The 26,193-nt window shown below is 48.3% G+C and overlaps 2 protein-coding genes and 1 non-coding gene across 14 annotated transcripts in view; 2 read left to right on the forward strand and 1 right to left on the reverse strand.

Moving 5' to 3' along the window:
- The window catches only part of KIF23 (kinesin family member 23), a 912,882-nt gene that overhangs the window by 465,037 nt on the left and 421,652 nt on the right, over nt 1–26,193 (forward strand). The gene's annotated exons all lie outside the window — the stretch shown is intronic.
- The window catches only part of ADAMTS7 (ADAM metallopeptidase with thrombospondin type 1 motif 7), a 228,485-nt gene that overhangs the window by 75,359 nt on the left and 126,933 nt on the right, over nt 1–26,193 (forward strand). The window contains exons 6-8 of the mRNA XM_040342211.1: nt 2,936–3,060; nt 5,126–5,275; nt 9,213–9,356. Of these exons, the coding sequence (XP_040198145.1) occupies nt 2,936–3,060; nt 5,126–5,275; nt 9,213–9,356 (419 nt within the window). The remainder of the gene's footprint in view (nt 1–2,935; nt 3,061–5,125; nt 5,276–9,212; nt 9,357–26,193) is intronic.
- On the reverse strand, nt 20,878–20,950 carry TRNAR-CCG. Its single transcript has one exon. It is a non-coding gene; the product is annotated as a tRNA-Arg (tRNA).

Below are 26,193 nucleotides of genomic sequence, written 5' to 3' on the forward strand. Positions count from 1 at the left end.
CTCCGTCGCGCATGTGCAGAACAGCAGATGTTCCGCGCAGAACGGCAGAGGGTGCCCACAGCACCCGGTCCGTAAGAAGGAGTGATTCGTAAGTCGGGCGTTCGTAAGTCGGGGACAGTGTTATAAAAAATATATATATATATTAAAAACTATTTAAAATAATGTAAAAAAATAACAAATTGTAAAAAAAAAAAAAAAAATGGTAATAAATCATTTTTAAAAATTGTAAAATAAAATAATAAATGTTTTGTTTTTTTAAATGATAATTTTTTTTTTTTAAATAGTAAAAAAATATATAAAAAAAAGAAGGGCTAATTCACACAAGTTCTCTGTTATGTTTTGTCCGCTAATAATGATCTTAGTGTATTTTTAGTGGAAATGCTGTTTTGATACAGTATATTCGGTGGGGGGAGGGGGCCATGCCAGGTAGGCTGAAAGGGCCCCCCGTGATTTCTAATAGCAGCCCTGGCCAAGACATCCAGTCTTATGATTAACCACTTAACAACCGCTGCCCGTAAATTACCGGCATGGGCCGTGTGCGGTGATATCTGAATGATGGGTGCAGCTACAGGCATCATTCAGATATCGGCAATTCTGCCGGCGATTCCCTTCACCATAAGAACGATCATAGTGGCTGTTCCACAGCTTAATCGTTCTTACGGACGGCGAAAGGGGGCGCTCCCACCTCCCGCTGCCCTTCGGTGCTTCTACCGACTCACCTGTGCGATCGGTGAGTCAGTGACAGGATCCGCCGGCCCCGGTTCTTGACCATAGAGATCTGGTCCGCCAGAGTCTCTATGACCATCGGAGGCCGGGCGCGATGTTATGACGTCACTCCCCTGGCCTCTGCATTAAAAAAAAACAGCTGGGAAGCCAGGATCGTTTTTTTTTATTATTTATTTTAGGCTTCCCAGCCTAGAGGTGAGCTGTGGGGTCTTATTGACCCCCCCCCCACACCCCCATATCTCACTGTAAAGAGGACCTGTCATGTCATATCCCTATTACAAGGGATGTTTACATTCCTTGTAATTAGGGTTGTCCCAATACCGATACTAGTATCGGTATCGGGACCGATACCAAGCATTTGCCCGAGTACTTGTACTCGGGCAAATGCTCCCGATGCTTCACCCGATACTTTTTACAGTCAGCGGTGATCAGTGCGTGGGGAAGTTACAAGCACCGATCACCGCTGTATAGATTTAAAAGTAATTTCTCCGCTTCTCTCTTCACCCCCCCCCCCCGCGGATTTCAGCTGCTTTAAAATCAGCGGTGATCGGTGCTTGTAACTCCCCCACACACGATCACCGCTGACTGTCCCGTGTCCTCCTCCAGCCCCCCTCCGTTTTGCTGCAATCTCTTTCCCTCCGTGTCCCCCTCAGTGTTTGCGTCTCCCTACCCTGTCCCCCTTGGTGTTTGCGTCTCGCTCCGTGTTCCCCTCTGTGTTTGCTTCTCCCCCGTGTCCCCCTGGATTTTTGCGTCTCGCTCCGTGTTCCCCTCGGTGTTTGCTTCTCCCCCGTGTCCCCTCGGTGTTTGCTTCTCCCCCGTGTCCCCCTCGGTGTTTGCTTCTCCCCCGTGTCCCCCTCGGTGTTTGCGTCTCGCTCCATGTTCCCCTCGGTGTTTGCTTCTCCCCCGTGTCCCCCTCGGTGTTTGCTTCTCCCTCCGTGTCCCCCTCGGTGTTTGCGTCTCGCTCCGTGTTCCCCTCTGTGTTTGCTTCTCCCCCGTGTCCCCCTCGGTGTTTGCTTCTCCCTCCGTGTTCCCCTCGGTGTTTCCTTCTCCCCCGTGTCCCCCTCGGTGTTTGCTTCTCCCTCCGTGTCCCCCTCGGTGTTTGCTTCTCCCCGTGTCCCCCTCGGTGTTTGCGTCTCGCTCCGTGTTCCCCTCTGTGTTTGCTTCTCCCCCGTGTCCCCCTCAGTGTTTGCTTCTCCCTCCGTGTCCCCCTCGGTGTTTGCGTCTCGCTCCGTGTCCCCCTCGGTGTTTGCTTCTCCCCTGTGTCCCCCTCGGTGTTTGCGTCTCGCTCCGTGTCCCCCTCGGTGTTTGCTTCTCCCTCCTTGACCCCCTCGGTGTTTGCGTCCCGCTCCGTGTCCCCCTCGGTGTTTGCTTCTCCCTCCGTGTTCCTGCTCGGTGTTTGCGTCCCGCTCCGTGTCCCTCTCGGGATAAATAATTTAAAAAATAAAATGTAAATAATAATAAAAAATTAAAATAAAAACACTGACAATCCACTAGCCCCCCCCCATAAAAAATAGATAAATAAAAATATCACTGTAAAAAAAAAAAATTGTAAAAAAAAGTAAAATAAAAAAAAAAGCCACTGTCACATGACATTAAAAAAAAGTATCGTTATTCGGTATCGGCGAGTACTTCAAAAAAATTATCGGTACAACCCTACTTGTAATAGGAATAAAAGTGATCAAAATTTTATTTTATTTTTTTTAAAGTGTCAAAATAAATACATTTACAATACATTTTTTTTTTAAAGTGCCCCTGCCCCCGTGTGCTCACACGCAGAAGCCCACATATGAAAACGGTGTTCAAACCACAGATGTGAGGTATCGCTGCGATCATTAGAGCGAGAGCAATAATTCTAGCCCTAGACCCCCTCTGTAACTCAAAACAGGTAACCAGTCAAAAAAATTAAAGCGTTGCCTATGGGGATTTTTAAGTAGCGAAGTTTGGCGCCATTCCACGAGTGTGCGCAATTTTGAAGCGTGACATGTTAGGTATCTATTTACTCGGCGTAACATTATCTTTCATATTATACAAAGAAATTGTGCTAACTTTACTGTTTTTGAAAACAAAAATTATTTCGGAATTGGGCCCGTGTATGGCCTGCCTAAGAAATAGAAGTATTTTTTTGGGGAAAAGTTTACAATAGAGAGGAAGGTGTGATGATAGACGGGCGCTCTCTCTATAATATCGGAAGGTTTTCCTCGTTTTTTAGGAGGAGTTGAAGATCACTCATCACGCCGACAACTCTCTGCGAAGCTTCTGCAAATGGCAGAAGAACATCAACATGAAGAGCGAAGATCACCCGTTACACCACGACGTGGCTGTTCTACTTACCAGGTGATTGGACGAGCCTACAAAAGCACGAGGAAACCACGTGTATCAAAAGGTTTAGAGCGGGGGGGGGGGAAGAATGTTCCTTACATTGGTGATCAGTGGGAAGAATTTTCCTTACATTGGTGATCAGTGAGAAGAATGTTCCTTACATTGGTGATCAGTGGGAAGAATGTTCCTTACATTGGTGATCAGTGGGAAGAATGTCCCTTACATTGGTGATCAGTGAGAAGAATGTCCCTTACATTGGTGATCAGTGGGAAGAATGTCCCTTACATTGGTGATCAGTGGGAAGAATGCCCCTTACATTGATGATCAGTGGGAAGAATGTCCCTTACATTGGGGATCAGTGGGAAGAATGTCCCTTACATTGGGGATCAGTGGGAAGAATGTCCCTTACATTGGTGATCAGTGAGAAGAATGCTCCTTACATTGGTGATCAGTGAGAAGAATGTCCCTTACATTGGTGATCAGTGGGAAGAATGTCCCTTACATTGGTGATCAGTGGGAAGAATGTCCCTTACATTGGTGATCAGTGGGAAGAATGTCCCTTACATTGGTGATCAGTGAGAAGAATGTCCCTTACATTGGTGATCAGTGAGAAGAATGTCCCTTACATTGGTGATCAGTGGGAAGAATGTCCCTTACATTGGTGATCAGTGAGAAGAATGTCCCTTACATTGGTGATCAGTGGGAAGAATGTTCCTTACATTGATGATCAGTGGGAAGAATGTTCCTTACATTGATGATCAGTGAGAAGAATGTCCCTTACATTGGTGATCAGTGGGAAGAATGTCCCTTACATTGGTGATCAGTGGGAAGAATGTTCCTTACATTGATGATCAGTGGGAAGAATGTTCCTTACATTGATGATCAGTGAGAAGAATGTTCCTTACATTGGTGATCAGTGGGAAGAATGTTCCTTACATTGGTGATCAGTGGGAAGAATGTCCCTTACATTGGTGATCAGTGGGAAGAATGTTCCTTACATTGGTGATCAGTGGGAAGAATGTCCCTTACATTGGTGATCAGTGAGAAGAATGTCCCTTACATTGATGATCAGTGAGAAGAATGTTCCTTACATTGGTGATCAGTGAGAAGAATGTCCCTTACGTTGGTGATCAGTGAGAAGAATGTTCCTTACATTGGTGATCAGTGGGAAGAATGTTCCTTACATTGGTGATCAGTGGGAAGAATGTCCCTTACATTGGTGATCAGTGGGAAGAATGTCCCTTACATTGGTGATCAGTGAGAAGAATGTTCCTTACATTGGTGATCAGTGAGAAGAATGTTCCTTACATTGGTGATCAGTGAGAAGAATGTCCCTTACATTGGTGATCAGTGAGAAGAATGTTCCTTACATTGGTGATCAGTGGGAAGAATGTCCCTTACATTGGTGATCAGTGGGAAGAATGTTCCTTACATTGGTGATCAGTGAGAAGAATGTCCCTTACATTGGTGATCAGTGGGAAGAATGTCCCTTACATTGGTGATCAGTGAGAAGAATGTCCCTTACATTGGTGATCAGTGAGAAGAATGTCCCTTACATTGGTGATCAGTGAGAAGAATGTCCCTTACATTGGTGATCAGTGAGAAGAATGTTCCTTACATTGGTGATCAGTGAGAAGAATGTTCCTTACATTGGTGATCAGTGAGAAGAATGTTCCTTACATTGGTGATCAGTGGGAAGAATGTTCCTTACATTGGTGATCAGTAGGAAGAATGTCCCTTACATTGGTGATCAGTGGGAAGAATGTCCCTTACATTGGTGATCAGTGAGAAGAATGTCCCTTACATTGGTGATCAGTGGGAAGAATGTTCCTTACATTGGTGATCAGTGAGAAGAATGTTCCTTACATTGGTGATCAGTGAGAAGAATGTCCCTTACATTGGTGATCAGTGGGAAGAATGTCCCTTACATTGGTGATCAGTGGGAAGAATGTTCCTTACATTGGTGATCAGTGAGAAGAATGTCCCTTACATTGGTGATCAGTGGGAAGAATGTCCCTTACATTGGTGATCAGTGGGAAGAATGTTCCGCTACTAATATCTGCATTTCTTGTTACTACAGAAGAGACATCTGCGCCTCTATGAATCGCCCATGTGAAACGCTCGGTCTTTCCCACGTCTCTGGCATGTGCCAAGCACACCGAAGCTGCAACATTAATGAAGACACAGGTCTGCCCTCAGCATTCACCGTCACTCATGAACTGGGACACAGGTAAATTACCCCCCAGATGTGATCCGAAATTCTTAGGGGTCTATTTATAAAAATAAAAAAAATGTGCAGTGCAAATACCTCAGCTTTCACATAACCATTAAGAATAATCCCCTGATGTGTCTAATATGTGTCTATCCAATGATTGTCAGCGCCACCTAGTGACAATAATGAGGTATTTTACTGAAATACCGCAATCAGGAAAATACCTCATTATGGCCTGTAGGTGGCGCTGACAATCATAGGAAATACATATATTGGACACAATGGGGGTTATGTGAGATGGCTGTGTGCATGCTAATGGGGTTTGCACAGCAGATTTAGTTTTTTTTTTTTAAATAGACCCTGTAAAGGAAATTAGTAAGTTCTGTACATTATTGTATTCTATTTTGTATGCAGGGCCGCCATCAGGGGGGTACAGGCAGTACACCTGTGAGGGGCCTGGATGGCAAGCCTCCTTTTTTTTATTTTATTTTTTATAAATATATATATATATATATATATATATATATATATATTTTTTTTTTTTTCTTTATAAAAGGGCCCAGATGGCAACCTTGGGGACCTCTGTGCCCTTTAATAAAAGCAAAATAAATAAATAAATAAAATGTATATAAAAAACATTTAAACATTTTTTATTATAAAAGAAGGGTTGCCATCCGGGGGCCCTGGGGACCTCTGGGCCCTTTAATAAAAACAAATACAAATAACAAAAAATATATAAAAAATATGTAACATTTTTTTTATATAAAAAAAAGGAGTGGGGTTGCCATCCGGGGGCCCTGGGGACCTCTGGGCCCTTTAATAAAAACAAATAAAAATAATAAAAAATATGTAACATTTGTTTTATATAAAAAAAGAAGGGGTTGCCATCCGGGGGCCCTGGGGACCTCTGGGTCCTTTAATAAAATAAATAAATATATTAAAAAAAATCTATATAAAAAAACATTTTTTTATAAAAAAAACATTTTTAAAAAGGGGAGTTGCCATCCGGGGGCCCTGGGGACCTCTGGGCCCCTTACAAAAAAAAATAGAAGGGGGTTGCCATCCGGGCCCCTGGGGACCTCCGGGTGCCTTACAGGTGTACTGCCTGTACCCCCCTGATGACGGCCCTGTCCAGGCATAACAACTGATATGGCTAAAAGCCGCTCGGTTGTTATACCGGAGGAGCGGGAGGGGACATCCACCCTCCCGCCGCTCTGCTCGGGCCTCCCGTCCCACCGGGAGACCCGATCTACGATCCGCCGCCTCCAGTGCCTCGCCCGAGACTGGAACCAATCGGTAAACGGCTTTGATCCAGTCTCCTCAATGTAAACACGGAAGCGACGTCGCGACGTCACTTCCTGGTTTCTCAGCTGCCAATGGCGCCGGATTTAAAAAAATACACAGTATTCAGAATCGCCCGTTTTCTGCGATCCGAATACTTTGAAGTGCAAAGGAGGGATTGGAGATCTTTTAGACCTCCGATCCCTCCATAAAGAGGACCTGTCACCACCTATTACTGTAAAAGGGATGTTTTACACTCCTTGTGACAGCAATAAAAGTGATCAAAGGTATTTTTTTTTAAAGCGCCCCCCGAGCTCGCGCAACAAAGAAAACGCACACGGAAGTCGCGCCCGCATATGTAAACGGTGTTCAAATCACACATGTGAGGTATCGCCGCGATCGCCAGAGCGAGAGCAATAATTCTAGCCCTAGACCTTCTCTGTAACTCTACCCTGGTAACCGTAAAATTCATCCTCTGATTTCGGTGCCCCCCATAGCGAGCTGTGCTGACGGCCTGACACACTTTCGAGCCAAGCTGCGTGTGTCCATAGACACACACAGGGTGGCTCGGCCCCGCCCCATCCCGCCCCTTGTTCCCTCCTCTTTGACTGACAGCAGCGCAGCACTCTGTATTTTGTATTATTATTGCTTTAGAGGTGAAAGTGGAATCACTTAAAGTGACAGCAGCTTACTTACAATCACATATTTATATATACAAATTATTGCGGCAATTTGATTTTCATTCACAAATGTTTATAAACAATGTTACTTTGTTCCCCTCTACCTCCTGTACAATGTAAATTTGTGTCTCTCTGTCTCACATCTGATCAATGTTTATAAAAAATGTTACTTTGTAGCTTCCATCTAAACAATGGCCCGGATTCAGGTAGATTTGCCCCTTATTTGCGGAGGCGCAGGGAAGCGTTTTTGCCCTGCGCCCCCGCAAATTTACTGCGCTACCCGCGATTCACGGAGCAGTAGCTCCGTAAATTACGTGTGCGCTGTGTAAACTTGCCCTGCGTAAGGACGCCTAATGTAAATGATCCCGTAGGGGGCGGGAATCATTTAAATTAGGCGCGCTCCCGCGCCGAGCGTAGAGCGCATGCTCCGTCGGGAAACTTTCCCGACGTGCATTGCGGCAAATGACGTCGCAACTACGTCATTTGCTTCAAAGTGAACGTGAATGGTGTCCAGCGCCATTCACGAATCACTTACACAAATTACGTAAAATTCGAACGTCGCGACGCGGGAACGACGGGTATACTTTAGCATTGGCTGCCCCTGCTATTAGAAGGGGCAGCCTTACGCTAAACACGCCGTACGGAAACTCCGTAACTTGCGTACGCAGGGCTCGCGCAACGTTGTGAATCGGTGTTAGTATGCAATTTGCATACTATACACTGAGCACAATGGGAGCGCCCCCTAGCGGTCATCGCAAGAATGCAGCCTAAGATATGCGTGGCATAAGAGCCTTATGCCACGCAGAATTTAGGCTGCAATCGGCGTTACGATGTTCCTGAATCAGGAGCATTCGTAACGCCGGAGCAAGTAAGCAATTGCGCTGCGTAACTTATGGTTACACGGGCGCAATTGCTACTTGAATCCGGGCCAATGTTTATAAACAATGTTACTTTGTATCTCTCTATCACCTGTTTTAACTATATTTATAAACAATGTTACTTCGTATCTCTCTATCTCCGGTCTGATCCATATTTATGACCAGTGTTTGTATATCTCTATCTCCCGCCTGATCAATGTTTATAAACAATGTTACTTTGTAGCTCTCTGTCTCACGTCTGCTCAGTGTTTATTAAGAATGTTACTTTGTATCTCTCTGTCTCCTGTCTGAACTATGTTTATGACCAATGTTTGTATATCTCGCTCTCTCTCGTCTAAACAATGTTTATAAACAAGTTACTTTGCATCTCTCTGTCTCCTGTCTAAACAATGTTTATAAACAATGTTACTTTGTGTCTCCCAATCTCCCACCCTAAAAATGTTTATAAACAATGTTACTGTATTCCTCTCTATCTCCTGTACAATGTTAATTTGTATGTCTCTATCTCCCGCCTGATCAATGTTTATAAACAATGCTACTTTGCATCTCTCTGTCTCCTGTCTGAACAGTGTTTATACACAATGTTACTTCGTATCTGTCTCTATCTCATGTCCAATCAATATTTATGACCAATGTTTGTATATCTCTATCTCTCATCTGAACAATGTTACTTTGTATCTCTCTCTCTCTCTCATCTAAACAATGTTTATAAACAAGTTGCTTTGCATCTCTCTGTCTCCTGTCTAAACAATGTTACTTTGTGTCTCCCTATCTCCCACCCTAACAGTGTTTATAAACAATGTTACTTTATTCCTCTCTATCTCCTGTACAATGTTAATTTGTATGTCTCTATCTCCCACCTGATCAATGTTTATAAACAATGCTACTTTGCATCTCTCCGTCTCCTGTCTGAACAGTGTTTATAAACAATGTTACTTTGTGTCTCCCTATCTCCCACCCTAACAATGTTTATAAACAATGTTACTTTGTATCTCTCTATCTCCCACCCTAACAATGTTTATAAACAATGTTACTTTGTATCTCTCTATCTCCCGCCTTAACAATGTAAGTAGTGCACAGACGTACCTGACTCACCCGTCTTCTCTTGTGAGCTAGTTTTGGTGTTCAGCATGACGGCAACGGCAATGACTGCGAGCCGAGAGGGAAGAGACCGCATATCATGTCCCCGCAGCTCCTCTATGACACCTCTCCACTGACCTGGTCCCGCTGCAGCAGAGACTACATCACTCGCTTCTTGGAGTAAGTTCCAGAAATTACTATATATTTTTATTTATTTCAAGTATACACAGTGGCCCAGATTCAGTAAGAATTGCGCATAAATTACGGAGGCACAGGGCAACGATTTTGCCCTGCGCCCCCACAAATTTGCGCCGCTGCCTTCGATTCACGGAGCAGTAGCTCCGTAAATTGCGAGGGCGCGCCGGCAAAATTGCCGGTGTAAGCGCGCGCAATTTAAATGATCCCGCAGGGGGCGGGAATCATTTAAATTAGGCGCGTTCCCGCGCCGATCGTAAAGCGCATGCGCCGTAGGAAAACTTTCCCGACGTGCATTGCGGCAAATTACGTCGCAAGGACGTCATTTGGTTCAAAGTGAACGTGAATGGCGTCCAGCGCCATTCACAAATCACTTACGCAAACGATGTGAAATTCAAATTTCACAACGCGGGAACGGCGGGTATACTTTAGCATTGGCTGCCCCTACTATTAACAACAAAAACCTGGGGAATGCCCAGGGAAAAACCAAGCCTACTTACCGACCAGCTTGCAGAAAACCAATTAACCTGTCTACAGTATGTGTTAAAAACAGGGGTTCGGTCCGCACGCATTTGCAAACGCATGCGTGAGCCACAGAGCCGCGCCAAGGCACCCTGTAATATCTGTGGTCCTAACACTAAACAATGAGCGTCCCCACAGTGGAGGCACATGCATTTTAATGGATAGACAGGGGCAGGTGAACTGAAGGGAAGCCACCCCTCCTTTAAAGGTACAAGAGCACACCAAGCACCCAGCATATAGCACAATGGCTGCAAAGGTGTTGGTGCACTGATGGACCAATATAGACACCACAGGTGAAGCATAAACATGTCCACTGCCCCCGTCTATAGCTGGCCATAACAGTAAGTAGCATTGGAAGGCTAAAGCAGATAACAACAAAAACCTGGGGAATGCCCAGGGAAAAACCAAGCCTACTTACCGACCGTAAAGCGCATGCGCCGTAGGGAAACTTTCCCGACGTGCATTGCGGCAAATTACGTCGCAAGGACGTCATTTGGTTCAAAGTGAACGTGAATGGCGTCCAGCGCCATTCACAAATCACTTACGCAAACGATGTGAAATTCAAATTTCACGACGCGGGAACGGCGGGTATACTTTAGCATTGGCTGCCCCTACTATTAGAAGGGGCAGCCTTACGCTAAAGACGCCGTACGGAAACTACGTAACTTGCGTATGCAGGGATCGCGCAACATTGTGAATTGGTGTTAGTATGCAATTTGCATACTATACACCGAGCACAATGGGAACGCCCCCTAGCGGTCATCGCAAGAATGCAGCCTAAAATCTGTGTGGCATAAGAGCCATATGTAGCGTTACGATGTTCCTGAATCAGGAGCATTCGTAACGCCGGAGCAAGTCAGCAATTTCGCTGCGTAACTATGGTTACGCAGGCGCAATTGCTCTCTGAATCCGGGCCAGTGACGGCAATTTCCATTACACATGTGCACTGCCGAAAAATGTGTGTTGTTTTCGTTTCATTCGTTTCTTTTTTATTTTGCTTTTTTCGGAAATTCGGGAACTTCGAAAAATTCTTTTTTTTTTCGTTTTTGTTTCATTCGTTTTTTTGCTTTTATTTGGAAATTCGGAAATTCCAAAAATTCTTTTTTTTTTAGTTTTATTCGCTTTTTTTTATTTGGAATTCCGAATTTTCGAATTTCCGAAAAAGTAAAAAACGAATAAAACGAAAACTATTTTTTTTTTTCGAATTTCCCGAAATTTACGAAATTTTCATATTTCCAAAAAAGCAAAAAAAAAAAGAATGAAATGAAAACGAAACGAAAAATTTTTTTTTTTGGAAAATCTGAAATTCTAAAAAATCGGAATTCGAAAATTTCCCACTTTTAAATTGTTTAATTTTCAATTTTTTTTATTTCAAAATTTAGGAAATTTGGAATTTCGAAAATTCGAAATTGCAAAATTCGAAAATCTAATATTCGAAAATTAAAAAATCCGAATTAACGAAAATCCAAAATTCGTAAATACAACATTTCTGAAATTCGTAAATACGAAAATTCGGAAAAAGCTGTGTAAGTGGCCCCAAAATTTGTGATGGCTGCCCTGGAAACAAGTAACATTGATTCTTGTAAAAATTTTATTTTGCTTTATTTATATTGTGGTATCAAAAAAGATTAACTTAAAAACACATCTCGTCAATAACAAGAAAACTGCACATATACTCAAATTATATATAAAACCATAAGAATTGTGTTGATTTTCGCATATATATATATATATATATATATATATATATATATATATATATATATATCCCTACACGTTTCGACCTTTTAGTGTCTTCTTCAGGGTAATTAATGAAACCTCCACACAACTTGCAAGGAGTCACCCCTTTTCTACTGTATACGTGTTATCCATTCTAATTTACACTTTCATTGACCTCTGAAGAGCGACTTGCTCTTCGGAGGGCATTTTATGCTATATAACCTCCCCACTGATTGTTTTAACCCCTCAATCCTCACACCAGTGCCCCGCAACTATGTGCATTACATGTTCAGCAGGTGGTACTGCCTGCCGAAGGCGACAGCAGGGATTGCTTTATGTGGAATACAGGCCTATTTTTTCTGATTGGCACCTTCTCAGAGCACTTTGCATTGCCGTGACCCACACAGCTGAAAATCCATGCACTTTTATTCCTGCATTAGACAGCCTATTCAAATGAATTGGCTACCTTGGCTCAATGAGTGCCGTAGGAGTGCCATAGGAGTGCCATAGGAGTGCCATAGGAGTGTCATAGGAGTGCCATAAGAGTGTCATAGGAGTGCCATAAGAGTGTCATAAGAGTGTCATAAGAGTGTCATAAGAGTGTCATACGAGTGCAGTAAGAGTGTCATAAAAGTGTCATAAAAGTGTCATAAGAGTGCCATAAGAGTTCCATAACAGTGCCATAAGAGTACCATAGGAGTGCCATAAACGTGTCAAAAGAGTGTCATAAGAGTTCCATAAGAGTGTCACAGGGGGGGCCATAAGAGTGTCATAAGAGTGCCATAAACGTGTCATAAGAGTGCCATACGAGTGCAGTAAAAGTGTCATAAGAGTGCCATAAACGTGTCATAAGAGTGCCATAAGAGTGCCATAAGAGTGCCATAAGAGTGCCATAAGAGTGTCATAAGAGTGCCATAAGAGTGCCATAAGAGTACCATAGGAGTGCCATAGGAGTGCCATAAACGTGTCAAACGAGTGTCATAAGAGTTCCATAAGAGTGTCATAAGAGTGCCATAAACGTGTCATAAGAGTGTAATAAGAGTGCCATAGGAGTGTCATAAGAGTGCTATAAGAGTGTCATAAGAGTGCTATAAGAGTGTCATAAGAGTGTCATACGAGTGCAGTAAGAGTGTCATACAAGTGTCATAAGAGTGTCATAGGAGTGCCATAAACGTGTCATAAGAGTTCCATAAGAGTTCCATAAGAGTTCCATAAGAGTGCCATAAGAGTGTCATAAGAGTGCCATAAACGTGTCATAAGAGTGCCATAAACGTGTCATAAGAGTGCCATAAACGTGTCATAAGAGTGCCATAAACGTGTCATAAGAGTGTCATAAAAGTGCCATAAGAGTGCAATAAGAGTGCCATAAGAGTGCAATAAGAGTGTCATACGAGTGTCATACGAGTGCCATAAGAGTGCAATAAGAGTGCAATAAGAGTGCCATAAGAGTGCAATAAGAGTGTCATACGAGTGCAGTAAGAGTGTCATAAAAGTGTCATAAAAGTGTCATAAGAGTGTCATAAGAGTGCCATAAGAGTGCCATAAGAGTGCATTATGTAGGGCAAACGTGTAAATGGGTGATTTACAGATTTCATGCAGGAGCCTGAGAGAGACATTCTGTGTACTTCAGATCCCCTCCTCTTTTCTTCTCCAGCTCTCCCAGGATTGGCTGCTCCACATCTCAGCATGATTGGGCAAGCTGAAGTCATGTGGTGACTTTTTGGGTTTTTGACTGGATAAAAACGCCAATACGAAAATACACCTGGAGGTGTAAGTGGGTGGTAAGAGGATATGTGCTGGGGGGGGGGGGGGTGCTTTGGGACAGGGTGCTGAGGGGGAGGGGGGGGGGGGGAGTCGGATTTGACACCATACCTTGTAAGTCCTGTTCCCTTCCAAAGCACCCCCCAGCACATATCCTCTTACCGCCCCCCCCCCCACCAATCAAAGAGATGCCGCAATTGCAGTGTATGGGACCCCTGAAACCCTGTAAGAGATGCGGGTAAGTGCCCTGGGTGCCCATTCTGAACATTGGGGAGGAAGGGGGGGATTTGTGCTGGAAGGGTGTTGCTCTGGGAAGGGCGATTGGGGGGGGGGTAGAATTTGTGCTGCAGAGGATTAGGGGAGTGGAGAGGTTTTTTTCCAAGACAGGGGCATATACAGGGCTGATCCTAGGCAGGGTGCACAGGGTGCTTTGTACCCAGGCGTCTGCAGAGGTGGGGGCGCCGAAGTACCAGAGTTCTCCCCTCCCTCCTTCTCTCCTTGTTTGTGTCCGTCCAGAACTGAAAGTGTGAAAGCACCCGGGCTCTCACGCTGGGATTGCAGATGAGGCTTTTTTCAGGCGTTATTTTTAACGCTAAAGCGCCTGAAAAAACGCCTCCATGTAAAAGGGGTCTAATGGACCATCTCCTGTACTATGTCTGCGGTCTCTGGTCATCTCCTGTACTATGTCTGCGGTCTCTGGTCATCTCCTGTACTATGTCTGCGGTCTCTGGTCATCTCCTGTACTATGTCTGCGGTCTCTGATCATCTCCTGTATTATGTCTGCAGTCTCTGACCGTCTCCTGTATTATTTCTGCAGTCTCTGACCATCTCCTGTATTATGTCTGCAGTCTCTGATCATCTCCTGTACCATGTCTGCAGTCTCTGACCATCTCCTGTACTATGTCTGCAGTCTCTGACCGTCTCCTGTACTGTGTCTGCAGTCTCTGGTCATCTCCTATATCATGTTTGCAGTCTCTGATCGTCTCCTGTACCATGTCTGCAGTCTCTGACCGTCTCCTGTATTATGTCTGCAGTCTCTGACCGTCTCCTGTATCATGTCTGCAGTCTCTGATCATCTCCTGTACCATGTCTGCAGTCTCTGATCATCTCCTGTACTATGTCTGCAGTCTCTGACCGTCTCATTTACTCTGTCTGCAGTCTCTGACCGTCTCATTTACTCTGTCTGCAGTCTCTGTGTGTCTCCTGTACCATGTCTGCAGTCTCTGACCATCTCATTTACTGTGTCTGCAGTCTCTGACCGTCTCCTGTACCATGTCTGCAGTCTCTGACGTCTCATTTACTCTGTCTGGAGTCTCTGACCGTCTCCTGTACCATGTCTGCAGTCTCTGACTGTCTCATTTACTCTGTCTGAAGTCTCTGACCGTCTCCTGTACTATGTCTGCAGTCTCTGACCGTCTCCTGTACTATGTCTGCAGTCTCTGACCGTCTCATTTACTCTGTCTGCAGTCTCTGACCATCTCCTGTACCATGTCTGCAGTCTCTGACCGTCTCATTTACTCTGTCTGCAGTCTCTGACCGTCTCCTGTACCATGTCTGCAGTCTCTGACCGTCTCATTTACTCAGTCTGCAGTCTCTGACCGTCTCCTGTACTATGTCTGCAGTCTCTGACCGTCTCATTTACTCTGTCTGCAGTCTCTGACCGTCTCCTGTAACATGTCCGTTGTATGTCTGGGGGTCTTTCTAACAGACTCTCTAACAGAAGCCCTCTCTGTGTCCATCACCCCCCCCCCCTCCCGGTCCCAATAAAGTACTCTGCTTCTCTTCCTGTACTTTGTTTATTGTTAAGAGATCATGTAAGGATCCCGGGGTAATGAAGACTTTGTGGGGGAGCATCTCCAATATCCATGTGAAAAATTTAAGTCCCACAACCCCCATCGCGTTCTCCGTTCTACCGACCAAAATCTACTCCAGACACCCAAGGCCCGATACAAGTCCAAGGGAGAACGAAGATTTGCCGCCCAAGGACCTCGACCAGTGGTTCTCAACCTGGGGGTCGGGACCCCCTCGGGTGTCGAATGACGATTTGCCAGGGGTCACCATAGCCTGGGCTGCTTTCTTAGCCACCCAGCAGGGCTGTTCCTGAAGCCCACAGCCACCCATTCTGTTCACAGGTTGGCTGAGGGGCAGAGACTAGAGATCAGCTGACTGGTGAGGAATGTGAAGTGGGTCCCTATCTCCTGATTTCGGCATAGGTGTCACTGCTAGGAGACACCACGAAGCCAGAGACACCGTGACTAACTCTACCTGTGATTAGAGTTGCCATTATAAGTCCCCACTACAGTTCTCAGATCAGTAGATGACCTTCATCAAGAACACCTAAGTTGGCCAATCAGAACCCCCCACCAGCACTGTCACTCATCCCAACTCCCTGCCAGCACTGCCACTCATCCCAACTCCCTGCCAGCACTGCCACTCATCCCAACTCCCTGCCAGCACTGCCACTCATCCCAACTCCCTGCCAGCACTGCCACTCATCCCAACTCCCTGCCACTCATCCCAACTCCCTGCCAGCACTGCCACTCATCCCAACTCCCTGCCAGCACTGCCACTCATCCCAACTCCCTGCCACTCATCCCAACTCCCTGCCAGCACTGCCACTCATCCCAACTCCCTGCCACTCATCCCAACTCCCTGCCAGCACTGCCACTCATCCCAACTCCCTGCCACTCATCCCAACTCCCTGCCAGCACTGCCACTCATCACAACTCCCTGCCACTCATCCCAACTGCCTGCCAGCACTGCCACTCATCCCAACTCCCTGCCACTCATCCCAACTCCCTGCCAGCACTGCCACTCATCCCAACTCCCTGCCAGCACTGCCACTCATTCCAACTCCTTGCCAGCACTGCCACTCATCCCAACTCCCTGCCAGCACTGCCACTCATCCCAACTCCCTGCCACTCATCCCAACTCCCTGCCAGCACTGCCACTCATCCCAACTCCCTGCCAGCACTGCCACTCATCCCAACTCCCTGCCAGTACTGCCACTTATCCCAACTCCCTGCCAGCACTGCCACTCATCCCAACTCCCTCCCAGCACTGCCACTCATCCCAACTCCCTGCCAGCACTGCCACTCATCCCAACTCCCTGCCACTCATCCCAAATCCCTGCCAGCACTGCCACTCCTCCCAACTCCCTGCCACTCATCCCAACTCCCTGCCACTCATCCCAACTGCCTGCCAGCACTGCCACTCATCCCAACTCCCTGCCACTCATCCCAACTCCCTGCCAGCACTGCCACTCATCCCAACTCCCTGCCAGCACTGCCACTCATTCCAACTCCTTGCCAGCACTGCCACTCATCCCAACTCCCTGCCAGCACTGCCACTCATCCCAACTCCCTGCCACTCATCCCAACTCCCTGCCAGCACTGCCACTCATCCCAACTCCCTGCCAGCACTGCCACTCATCCCAACTCCCTGCCACTGATCCCAACTCCCTGCCAGCACTGCCACTCATCCCAGCTCCCTGCCACTCAACCCAACTGCCTGCCAGCACTGCCACTCATCCCAACTCCCTGCCACTCATCCCAACTCCCTGCCAGCACTGCCACTCATCCCAACTCCCTGCCAGCACTGCCACTCATTCCAACTCCTTGCCAGCACTGCCACTCATCCCAACTCCCTGCCAGCACTGCCACTCATCCCAACTCCCTGCCACTCATCCCAACTCCCTGCCAGCACTGCCACTCATCCCAACTCCCTGCCAGCACTGCCACTCATCCCAACTCCCTGCCAGTACTGCCACTTATCCCAACTCCCTGCCAGCACTGCCACTCATCCCAACTCCCTCCCAGCACTGCCACTCATCCCAACTCCCTGCCAGCACTGCCACTCATCCCAACTCCCTGCCACTCATCCCAAATCCCTGCCAGCACTGCCACTCCTCCCAACTCCCTGCCACTCATCCCAACTCCCTGCCACTCATCCCAACTGCCTGCCAGCACTGCCACTCATCCCAACTCCCTGCCACTCATCCCAACTCCCTGCCAGCACTGCCACTCATCCCAACTCCCTGCCAGCACTGCCACTCATTCCAACTCCTTGCCAGCACTGCCACTCATCCCAACTCCCTGCCAGCACTGCCACTCATCCCAACTCCCTGCCACTCATCCCAACTCCCTGCCAGCACTGCCACTCATCCCAACTCCCTGCCAGCACTGCCACTCATCCCAACTCCCTGCCACTGATCCCAACTCCCTGCCAGCACTGCCACTCATCCCAGCTCCCTGCCACTCAACCCAACTCCCTGCCAGCACTGCCACTCATCCCAACTCCCTGCCACTCATCCCAACTCCCTGCCAGCACTGCCACTCATCCCAACTCCCTGCCAGTACTGCCACTTATCCCAACTCCCTGCCAGCACTGCCACTCATCCCAACTCCCTCCCAGCACTGCCACTCATCCCACCTCCCTGCCAGCACTGCCACTCATCCCAACTCCCTGCCACTCATCCCAAATCCCTGCCAGCACTGCCACTCCTCCCAACTCCCTGCCACTCATCCCAACTCCCTGCCACTCATCCCAACTCCCTGCCAGCACTGCCACTCATCCCAACTCCCTGCCACTCATCCCAACTGCCTGCCAGCACTGCCACTCATCCCAACTCCCTGCCACTCATCCCAACTCCCTGCCAGCACTGCCACTCATCCCAACTCCCTGCCAGCACTGCCACTCATCCCAACTCCCTGCCACTCATCCCAACTCCCTGCCAGCACTGCCACTCATCCCAACTCCCTGCCAGCACTGCCACTCATCCCAACTCCCTGCCACTCATCCCAACTGCCTGCCAGCACTGCCACTCATCCCAACTCCCTGCCACTCATCCCAACTCCCTGCCAGCACTGCCACTCATCCCAACTCCCTGCCAGCACTGCCACTCATCCCAACTCCCTGCCACTCATCCCAACTGCCTGCCAGCACTGCCACTCATCCCAACTCCCTGCCAGCACTGCCACTCATCCCATTCCCCCCCACCAAGGAGTAAGAAGGAAAAAAAAAAGGGAGAATACATGGAAGGGAGAGGAAAAGAGGGTGGAACAAAGAAAAAGCACAGAAAGAATAAAAGAATAAAAAAGATGGCTAGAGAGAGGGATGGGGAAAAAAAACCACAGGACAGTGATAGATTAAATGGAAAGAAAGGAGAACAAAGAGCGTTTGGGACATCCTAAAATGCACCATGTAAGGTTGGTGGTGTTCCTCTGTACCCGGGTTGGACTCTTGGGTGTGTGGAAGAACCTTTGATGCGCATCGGATAATTAAAAGCCACTCTGGAAGAGGTTTTAATACTGTACAAGTGGAAGAGACTCAGCGAGCGCTAAATGTCCGTGGGTTAGGGGCGCAAATTACGTCTTGCCTTGGGTGCTGACAACCCACGCTACGAAAATGTTACTGTTGGGGGTCCCCACAACTTTGAAAATTTTATCAAGGGGTCACGGCACTAGATGGTTGAGAACCACTGACCTAGACCCTGGAACGCTATACCAACCAGCATCCGAACGGAAGGGAATCACCAGGCCTTCAGAAAAAAAACGTTAAAACCCTTCTCTTCTGAAGGCAACGTAGAGGAGGAAATGGATACCAAGCGCCCCCCCCCCCCCCCGAGGCGATTCAGTTCGCATGCGCTGCGCTATATACGTTTTTCATTCATTTATCTCTGTGGTTGAGTCATTGCCACATTTGTAAAGGGGAGGAGTTGGTAAAATGACCACGCCCATGTGGGGGCGCCAGAAATATTTCTGCACCTAGGCGCCTGCAGGGATGGACTGGCCATTGGGACCACAGGGAGTTTCCCGGTGGGCCGATGGCTCAGTGAGCGGGCTTCAGGGACAGTGGACCGCTGCCCCCCTCCGCTCCTCTGTCTCTCCGTTCCCGCAGCGCTCACCTCCTCTCCCTCCCCGCAGCGCTCACCTGGGGGGAACAAAGAGGCAGGGGGAGGACCAGAGAAGCAGGGGGGACGACAGAGGAGCATGGGGGAGGGGACAAACAGCTGACTCAACAGCTATGGTCTGGGGGCTGGATTCAGGTACCTTTGCGCTTTTTTTGCGGAGGCGCAGGGCAACGTTTTTGCCCTGCGCCCCCGCAAATTTACTGCGCTACCCGCGATTCACGGAGCAGTAGCTCCGTAAATTGCGTGTGCGCTCTTTAAAATTGCCCGGCGTAAGCGCGCGCAATTTAAATGATCCCGTAGGGGGCGGGAATCATTTAAATTAGGCGCGTTCCCGCGGCGATCGTAGAGCGCATGCTCCGTCGGGAAACTTTCCTGACGTGCATTGCGGCAAATGACGTCGCAAGGAAGTGAACGTGAATGGCGTCCAGCGCCATTCACGAATCACTTACGCAAACTACGTAAAATTCAAATTTTGCGACGCGGGAACGACGGGTATGCGTAACATTGGCTGCCCCTGCTAATAGCAGGGGCAGCCTTACGCGAAAGACGCCGTACGGAAACGATGTAAACTGCGTACGCAGGGCTCGCGCAACGTTGTGAATTCGGCGTTAGTATGCAATTTGCATACTATACGCTGAGCACAACGGGAACGCCACCTAGCGGCCATCGCAATAATGCAGCCTAAGATATGCGGGCATGAGAGCCTTATGCCGCGCATATTTTAGGCTGCAGTCGGCGTAACGAGGTTCCTGAATCAGGAGCATTTGTTACGCCGGGGGAAAGTAAGCAATTGCGCCTGTGTAACTATGGTTACACAGGCGCAATTGCTTCTTGAATGTGGGCCAAGGAGTTTATCACTTCTGCCTAATCTTGTCCCGTAAGGGGGGGGCACCAAACTGATTTTTTGCCCCGGGTGAAATGATGTCTAGCCACCCCACTGGCACTGCCTATCAGAGTACCAGTACCCGCCGTTCTACTCTAATATAGTAGAATGGCTAGTGGCAAGTGAAGGGTGAGAGGGGGCTTGGGTGGCGGGGTGGGGCTGTGCGGGAATTGTCCGGCCGCCATAGGAGAGATCTGTCAAAGTGGGCCAGTCTGGATGAGGTCCAGGGCCAAATTTCTGTCCCAGTCCAGCCCTGGACGCCTGTGGCCCTAGGATGGGCCCCGCCGTTGGGCATCGCAGGAGCTTACAATGTAAAGGAGAGAGCGAGCGTCTGTAATATGAGATGGAGGGATATCCTGTGTGTCGCCGGAGATGTTTATCAGCATTCCTCTTTAGTTTTTTTATTATTCTTCCCTTTTGCCGTTACAGAACTCTGCTTTTTCTTTTTGCGTTTCTTTATATCAAAGTCTAGAAGTAATATCGTGTTTCTCGTCTCCTCCCTGATAGACTTCCATATAAAGAAATTCAAAGTACAAAAACTAATCCTATTAATAATATAGAGAATTGATGTATTTATCAGTCTGCTGTCTATGGATACTTTGTGTTGATTTTGTTGCGATTCGTTCTTTTCTCTCCTGGAAATCACCTCCCAGGCGCTCTCTCCTCTTTTAGTACATAATCAATTTCTCGATTTAATTGTAAAAATCAGACGACCCAGGTGGGACTTGAACCCACAATCCCCAGCTCCGGAGGCTGATGCCTTATCCATTAGGCCACTGGGCCAACCTTGATGAAGTCTGCTCGGAATTGGGGAAGTTATACCGCGCCCTTCTTCACACTTCCAACCCACCTTCTCCCCCCCCAGGCAGGAAATCAGTGATTTGGAGGCAGATTTTTGGGGCTGGGCGAGAGTCGCAGCAGAACACGCAATGTCATTGCAGACAATGGATGACGTCATCAGCACTTTATGCCTTACCAAGTTTTCTTATCTGACTTCTGAGCCTCTGCGTAGCTTTGGCTTCTCACCTCTGCACAGCAATGGGATCCTAGAAAACCTGATGACAGACCTGTGCAGTGGCGTCACTAGGGTTGGTGTCACCCGCCGGTGCGGTAAAACATGGTGTCACCCCCCCCCCTCTGTCTAGGCTGCCCAGCACCAAGCAGGCAGCGCACGGGCACGGGGCGCACCCCAAACCAGCCCCTGTAAATGATAGTATAGGGCAGTATAGTGGCAGGTTAGGGTAGTATAGAGTGGTATAGTGGTATAGTGGCAGGTTGGTGTAGTGGGGTGGTATAGGACAGGTTAAGGTGGTATAGGGCATGTTGGGGTGATATAGGGTAGTTTGGGGTGGTATAGGGCAAGTTAGGGTTGCATAGGGCAAGTTGGGGTGGTATAGGGCAAGTTAGGGTGGTACAGGGCAGGTTGGGGTGGTATAGTGCAAGTTAGGGTGGCATAGGGCAAGTTGGGATGGCATGGGAAAGGTTGGGGTGGTACAGGGCTGTTTGGGGGGGGTACAGCACAGGCTGGGGTGGTATAGGGCTGTTTGGGGTGGTACAGGGCAGGCTGGGGTGGTACAGGGCAGGCTGGGGTGGCACAGAGCAGGCTGGGGTGGTACAGGGCAGGCTGGGATTGCACAGGGCAGGCTGGGCATGTCAGCTAAAATAATAATAATTAAAAAAAAAAAAAAACGGGATGGTGTCACCCCTCTAGCGAGTGTCACCTGGTGCGGACCGCACCCCCCTAGCAACGCCTCTGGACCTGTGTGTTGTATGAGGGGTGGGGGGGCCACACCTGGCAATTCATTCCTTCGTCTGCACAGGCAAAGAGGTGAACACAGGAGGGGGCGGCAGAACCTGGACACAGGGCCGGGACAAGGGGTGGGCAGGAGGGAAGGCTGCCCTGGGCACAGTGGTATCATGTAAAGTTTGGGGGCACCACAAGGAGATTGGGGGGAGGGGATTTGTGTTGGGAGGGGGAATTTGAGGGAGGAGGCAGCTGTTTTTTTTAGGGGGGTGGGGCGCGGTAAGAAACCGCCCATTCCCCCCCCCCTTGAGCGGCACACACCCCCAGGGGCGGACTTACCATTCGGGCACTGACCGAGGGCCCCATGCTACTAGGGGGCCCCATCAGGGTTGCCAGCCTCAGTAAAACCAGGGACAGTATGTAAAAAGCTGTGTTTTAAAAGAAAAAGATTATAGCTGCCCCGCCTCTCCAGGACCTTTTCAGTGTGTGTATGTATTCTGTGTTTATTCTGTGTGTGTGTATACTGTGTGTGTATAATGTGTGTGTATACTGTGTGTGTGTGTACTGTGTGTGTGTGTGTATGTGTATTCTGTGTGTGTATAATGTGGATGTATACTGTGTGTGTGTGTATACTGTGTATGTATACTGTGTATGTATACTGTGTGTGTATACTGTGTGTGTATACTGTGTGTATACTGTGTGTGTACACTGTATGTGTATACTGTGTGTGTGTGTGTGTGTGTGTATATACTGTGTGTGTGTATACTGTGTGTGTGTGTGTGCATACTGTGTATGTATACTGTGTGTGTGTATACTGTGTGTGTGTGTGTGTATACTGTGTGTATACTGTGTGTGTGTGTGTACTGTGTGTGTATACTGTGTGTGTACTGTGGGTGTATACTGTGTGTGTGTGTATACTGTGTGTGTATACTGTGTGTGTATACTGTATGTGTGTTTGTATACTGTGTGTGTATACTGTGTGTGTGTATACTGTGTGTGTGTGTATACTGTGTGTGTGTGTGTATACTGTTTGTGTGTGTGTGTGTATACTGTGTGTGTATACTGTGTGTGTATACTGTGTGTGTGTGTGTGTATACTGTGTGTGTGTGTATACTGTGTGTGTGTATACTGTGTGTGTGTGTATACTGTGTGTGTATACTGTGTGTGTGTGTGTGTATACTGTGTGTGTGTATACTGTGTGTGTATACTGTGTGTGTGTGTATACTGTGTGTGTGTATACTGTGTGTGTATACTGTGTGTGTGTATACTGTGTGTGTGTGTGTATACTGTGTGTGTATACTGTGTGTATACTGTGTGTGTATACTGTGTGTGTATACTGTGTGTGTGTGTGTATACTGTGTGTGTGTATACTGTGTGTGTGTGTGTATACTGTGTGTGTATACTGTGTGTGTGTATACTGTGTGTGCGTGCATACTGTGTGTGTGTGTGTATATACTGTGTGTGTGTGTATACTGTGTGTGTATACTGTGTGTGTGTGTGTGTGTGTGTGTGTGTGTATACTGTGTGTGTGTGTGTGTATATACTGTGTGTGTGTGTGTGTGTGTGTATACTGTGTGTGTGTATACTGTGTGTGTATACTGTGTGTGTGTGTATACTGTGTGTGTGTGTGTGTGTAGTGTGTGTGTGTGTGTGTGTATATACTGTGTGTGTGTATACTGTGTGTGTGTGTATACTGTGTGTGTATATACTGTGTGTGTATATACTGTGTGTGTGTATACTGTGTGTGTGTATACTGTGTGTGTGTGTATACTGTGTGTGTGTGTGTATATACTGTGTGTGTGTGTGTATACTGTGTGTGTGTGTGTACTGTGTGTGTGTATACTGTGTGTGTGTGTGTGTATACTGTGTGTGTGGCCCCATAATCTATTACCTGGGAGCCCCATAATCTCCTATTGCCCGGGGGCCCTCGTAATCTCCTATTGCCTGGGGGCCCCATGAGTTGTCAGTGCGCCCTTGCACCCCCCCCGCTGTCTGGCACTTACCCCATCGACGGGGGGGGGGGAGGGAGCGTTGTGCAGCGGCTCGGTGTCCTCCATGGCGGCTTCTGCCTCCTCCTAGGCATCCAATAGGATCGCCTGTCCTTTCAGCCAATTGGTTGACCGGTGTCAAAGTCGGCTTCCTGATTGGCCGGGAGGAGGATCAGTGTTATAACAGCAAATATTCTTTCAATTTATTCGCTGCTGTTACACACCTGGGTGGGATCAGAGTGCACTCTCTGCGACCCGAGGCCACCCTATATTGAAGCTTATTAGAGCCTCTGGCTCCTATCGGTGCTTCAAACCCCCCCCCCCCTGCATTGGAATCCATGCAGCGGTGTCCTGAAAGGGGATGGACAAGGGGGTGGGGAGGTGGTGATTGACAGGGGGGGCAGTGCCTGTGCGCCCTTAATGGACGGGCCGCCCCTGGTAGGAGGTAATAATTGTTCTAGGAGGGGAAATTTGGGGAGATGTGCTAGGAGTGGTGATTTGGGGGGATTTGTATTTAGAGGGGAGATGGGGGGGAGAGGATTTGTGCTAGGATGGGGGATTGGGGGGGGGGGTTGTGCTAGAAAAGGTAATAAGGTGGGGGGTGGGGGATTTGTGCTGGGAGGGGAATTTTTTTTGGAGGGGGATTTGATCTAGTAGGGATGATTGGGGGCAAAGGTGTGCACAGACTATTGCATTAGGGGTGTGCACCCCAAAGTTCAAACACACACACGCCTTTCTCTGCAGCCTCAGCTGCACTGGATAGTGAATGAATGGGAAGTGCTCTGTGCTGAGTGGCTTCCTGGTCATTCACAAACTGAAGCATAGTAAACACAGTTTACCATGCTTCAGTTATGAAGGAACATAGTAATTGGGTGTGTTCACTGTGTTCATTTAGAAAAGGAAGGGGACGGTATATGACATATTTACCAGCCCCTTCCCCCACTCTCCATTCTGAAACATCCCCCCCCCAGGACCCAGGGGGAGAAGAGGGGAGGGAAGCCAGCGACACTACGAGGGGGTACAACAGGGGGCGAAGCAATAGGGGGAATCGGCACCACACGCAGTGATTAGGGTGTGCCCATGTACACCTGGCACACCCCCTGCTCGCGCCTATGTAGGGGGGGGGGGTATTCTGCAACGATGGGGGATCAGGGAGGGTAATTTGTGCTGGGAGGGGGATTTGGAGTGGAGAGGAGAGGATTTGTTCCCGGATGGGTAATTTGAGGGGTAAATGATTTGTGAAGGGAAGGGGGACATTTTTTTTTGGGGGGGGGGGGGGTTGTGCTTGGAGCATATGTGGAATGAGAGGATTTGAGCTAAGCATGCAGATTAGTGTTCGATTTTTTTAGGGGGAGGGGATTTTTGCTGACACATATTGCTCATACGTCTTGGGGGGGGTTGCACAAATTGCCATGTTTGTTCTGGGCTCTTCTCCCGCCACTGCCTGGGCAGGAGGGGCGACATTTGCTGATCCCTTGTATTTTCCCCCTGCAGCTGCTGAATTCCTGCAGGAGGGAGTGGTGGAGAAGCCGTCTTTCAGCAGCTGCAGGGGGAAAGTACAGGGGAATCAGTTCCAGTAAATGCCACCCACTATCGCTCCTGCCCTGTTGAAAAAGCCAACGTAACAGGGAGGCCACACGGCCCCCCTGGAGCATGGGTGGGACCAGGGCCGTCTTACAGTAATAGCATCATGGGCGCCTGGGCAAAGTAATGCTTTGGGGCCCCTACAATGATGACAGTGCAGGTAAACAGACATCAAGTAGGTAGGAGGCAGACTGAATCCCCTGTGTATCTATCACTCTCAGTGCCATCACGGGGGGCCCCCAATTTTTGGGCAGCGTGGGCTCAAAGGCCAGCTGCTTTGGGGAAAGTGCAGGGGCCCCTCGTGCAGCTGGGGCCCCTGGGCAGTGCCCAGGTGTGCCCTCTCATTAAGACAGCCCTGGGTGGGACCTCTCCAGCTCTGGCTCCATTCGCCCTTGTGAATGAGGTTGTTTGCATTTAGCTGAGGGGGTTCCCTGCGGTTATCTTTGGGCAGAAAGCAGCTGATTGGATGTCATCGCTCGTGCAGTGATTACCTGCGAAGGATCGGCGCCGGACACAGACTGCACCCGAGGCTGATCATTCGCATTTAATTGCTGCATTATTATTATTATACAGGATTTATGTAGCGCCAACAGTTTGTGCAGCACTTTACAATATACGGGGGGGGGCGGGGAAGCAGTACCATTACAACACAGTTCAATACAGAAGGAATAGGAGGGCCTTGCTCAAGAAGCTTACAATCTAATGGGAGG

Source organism: Rana temporaria, chromosome 3, assembly GCF_905171775.1.
Source record: "Rana temporaria chromosome 3, aRanTem1.1, whole genome shotgun sequence".
Taxonomy (NCBI): domain Eukaryota; kingdom Metazoa; phylum Chordata; class Amphibia; order Anura; family Ranidae; genus Rana; species Rana temporaria.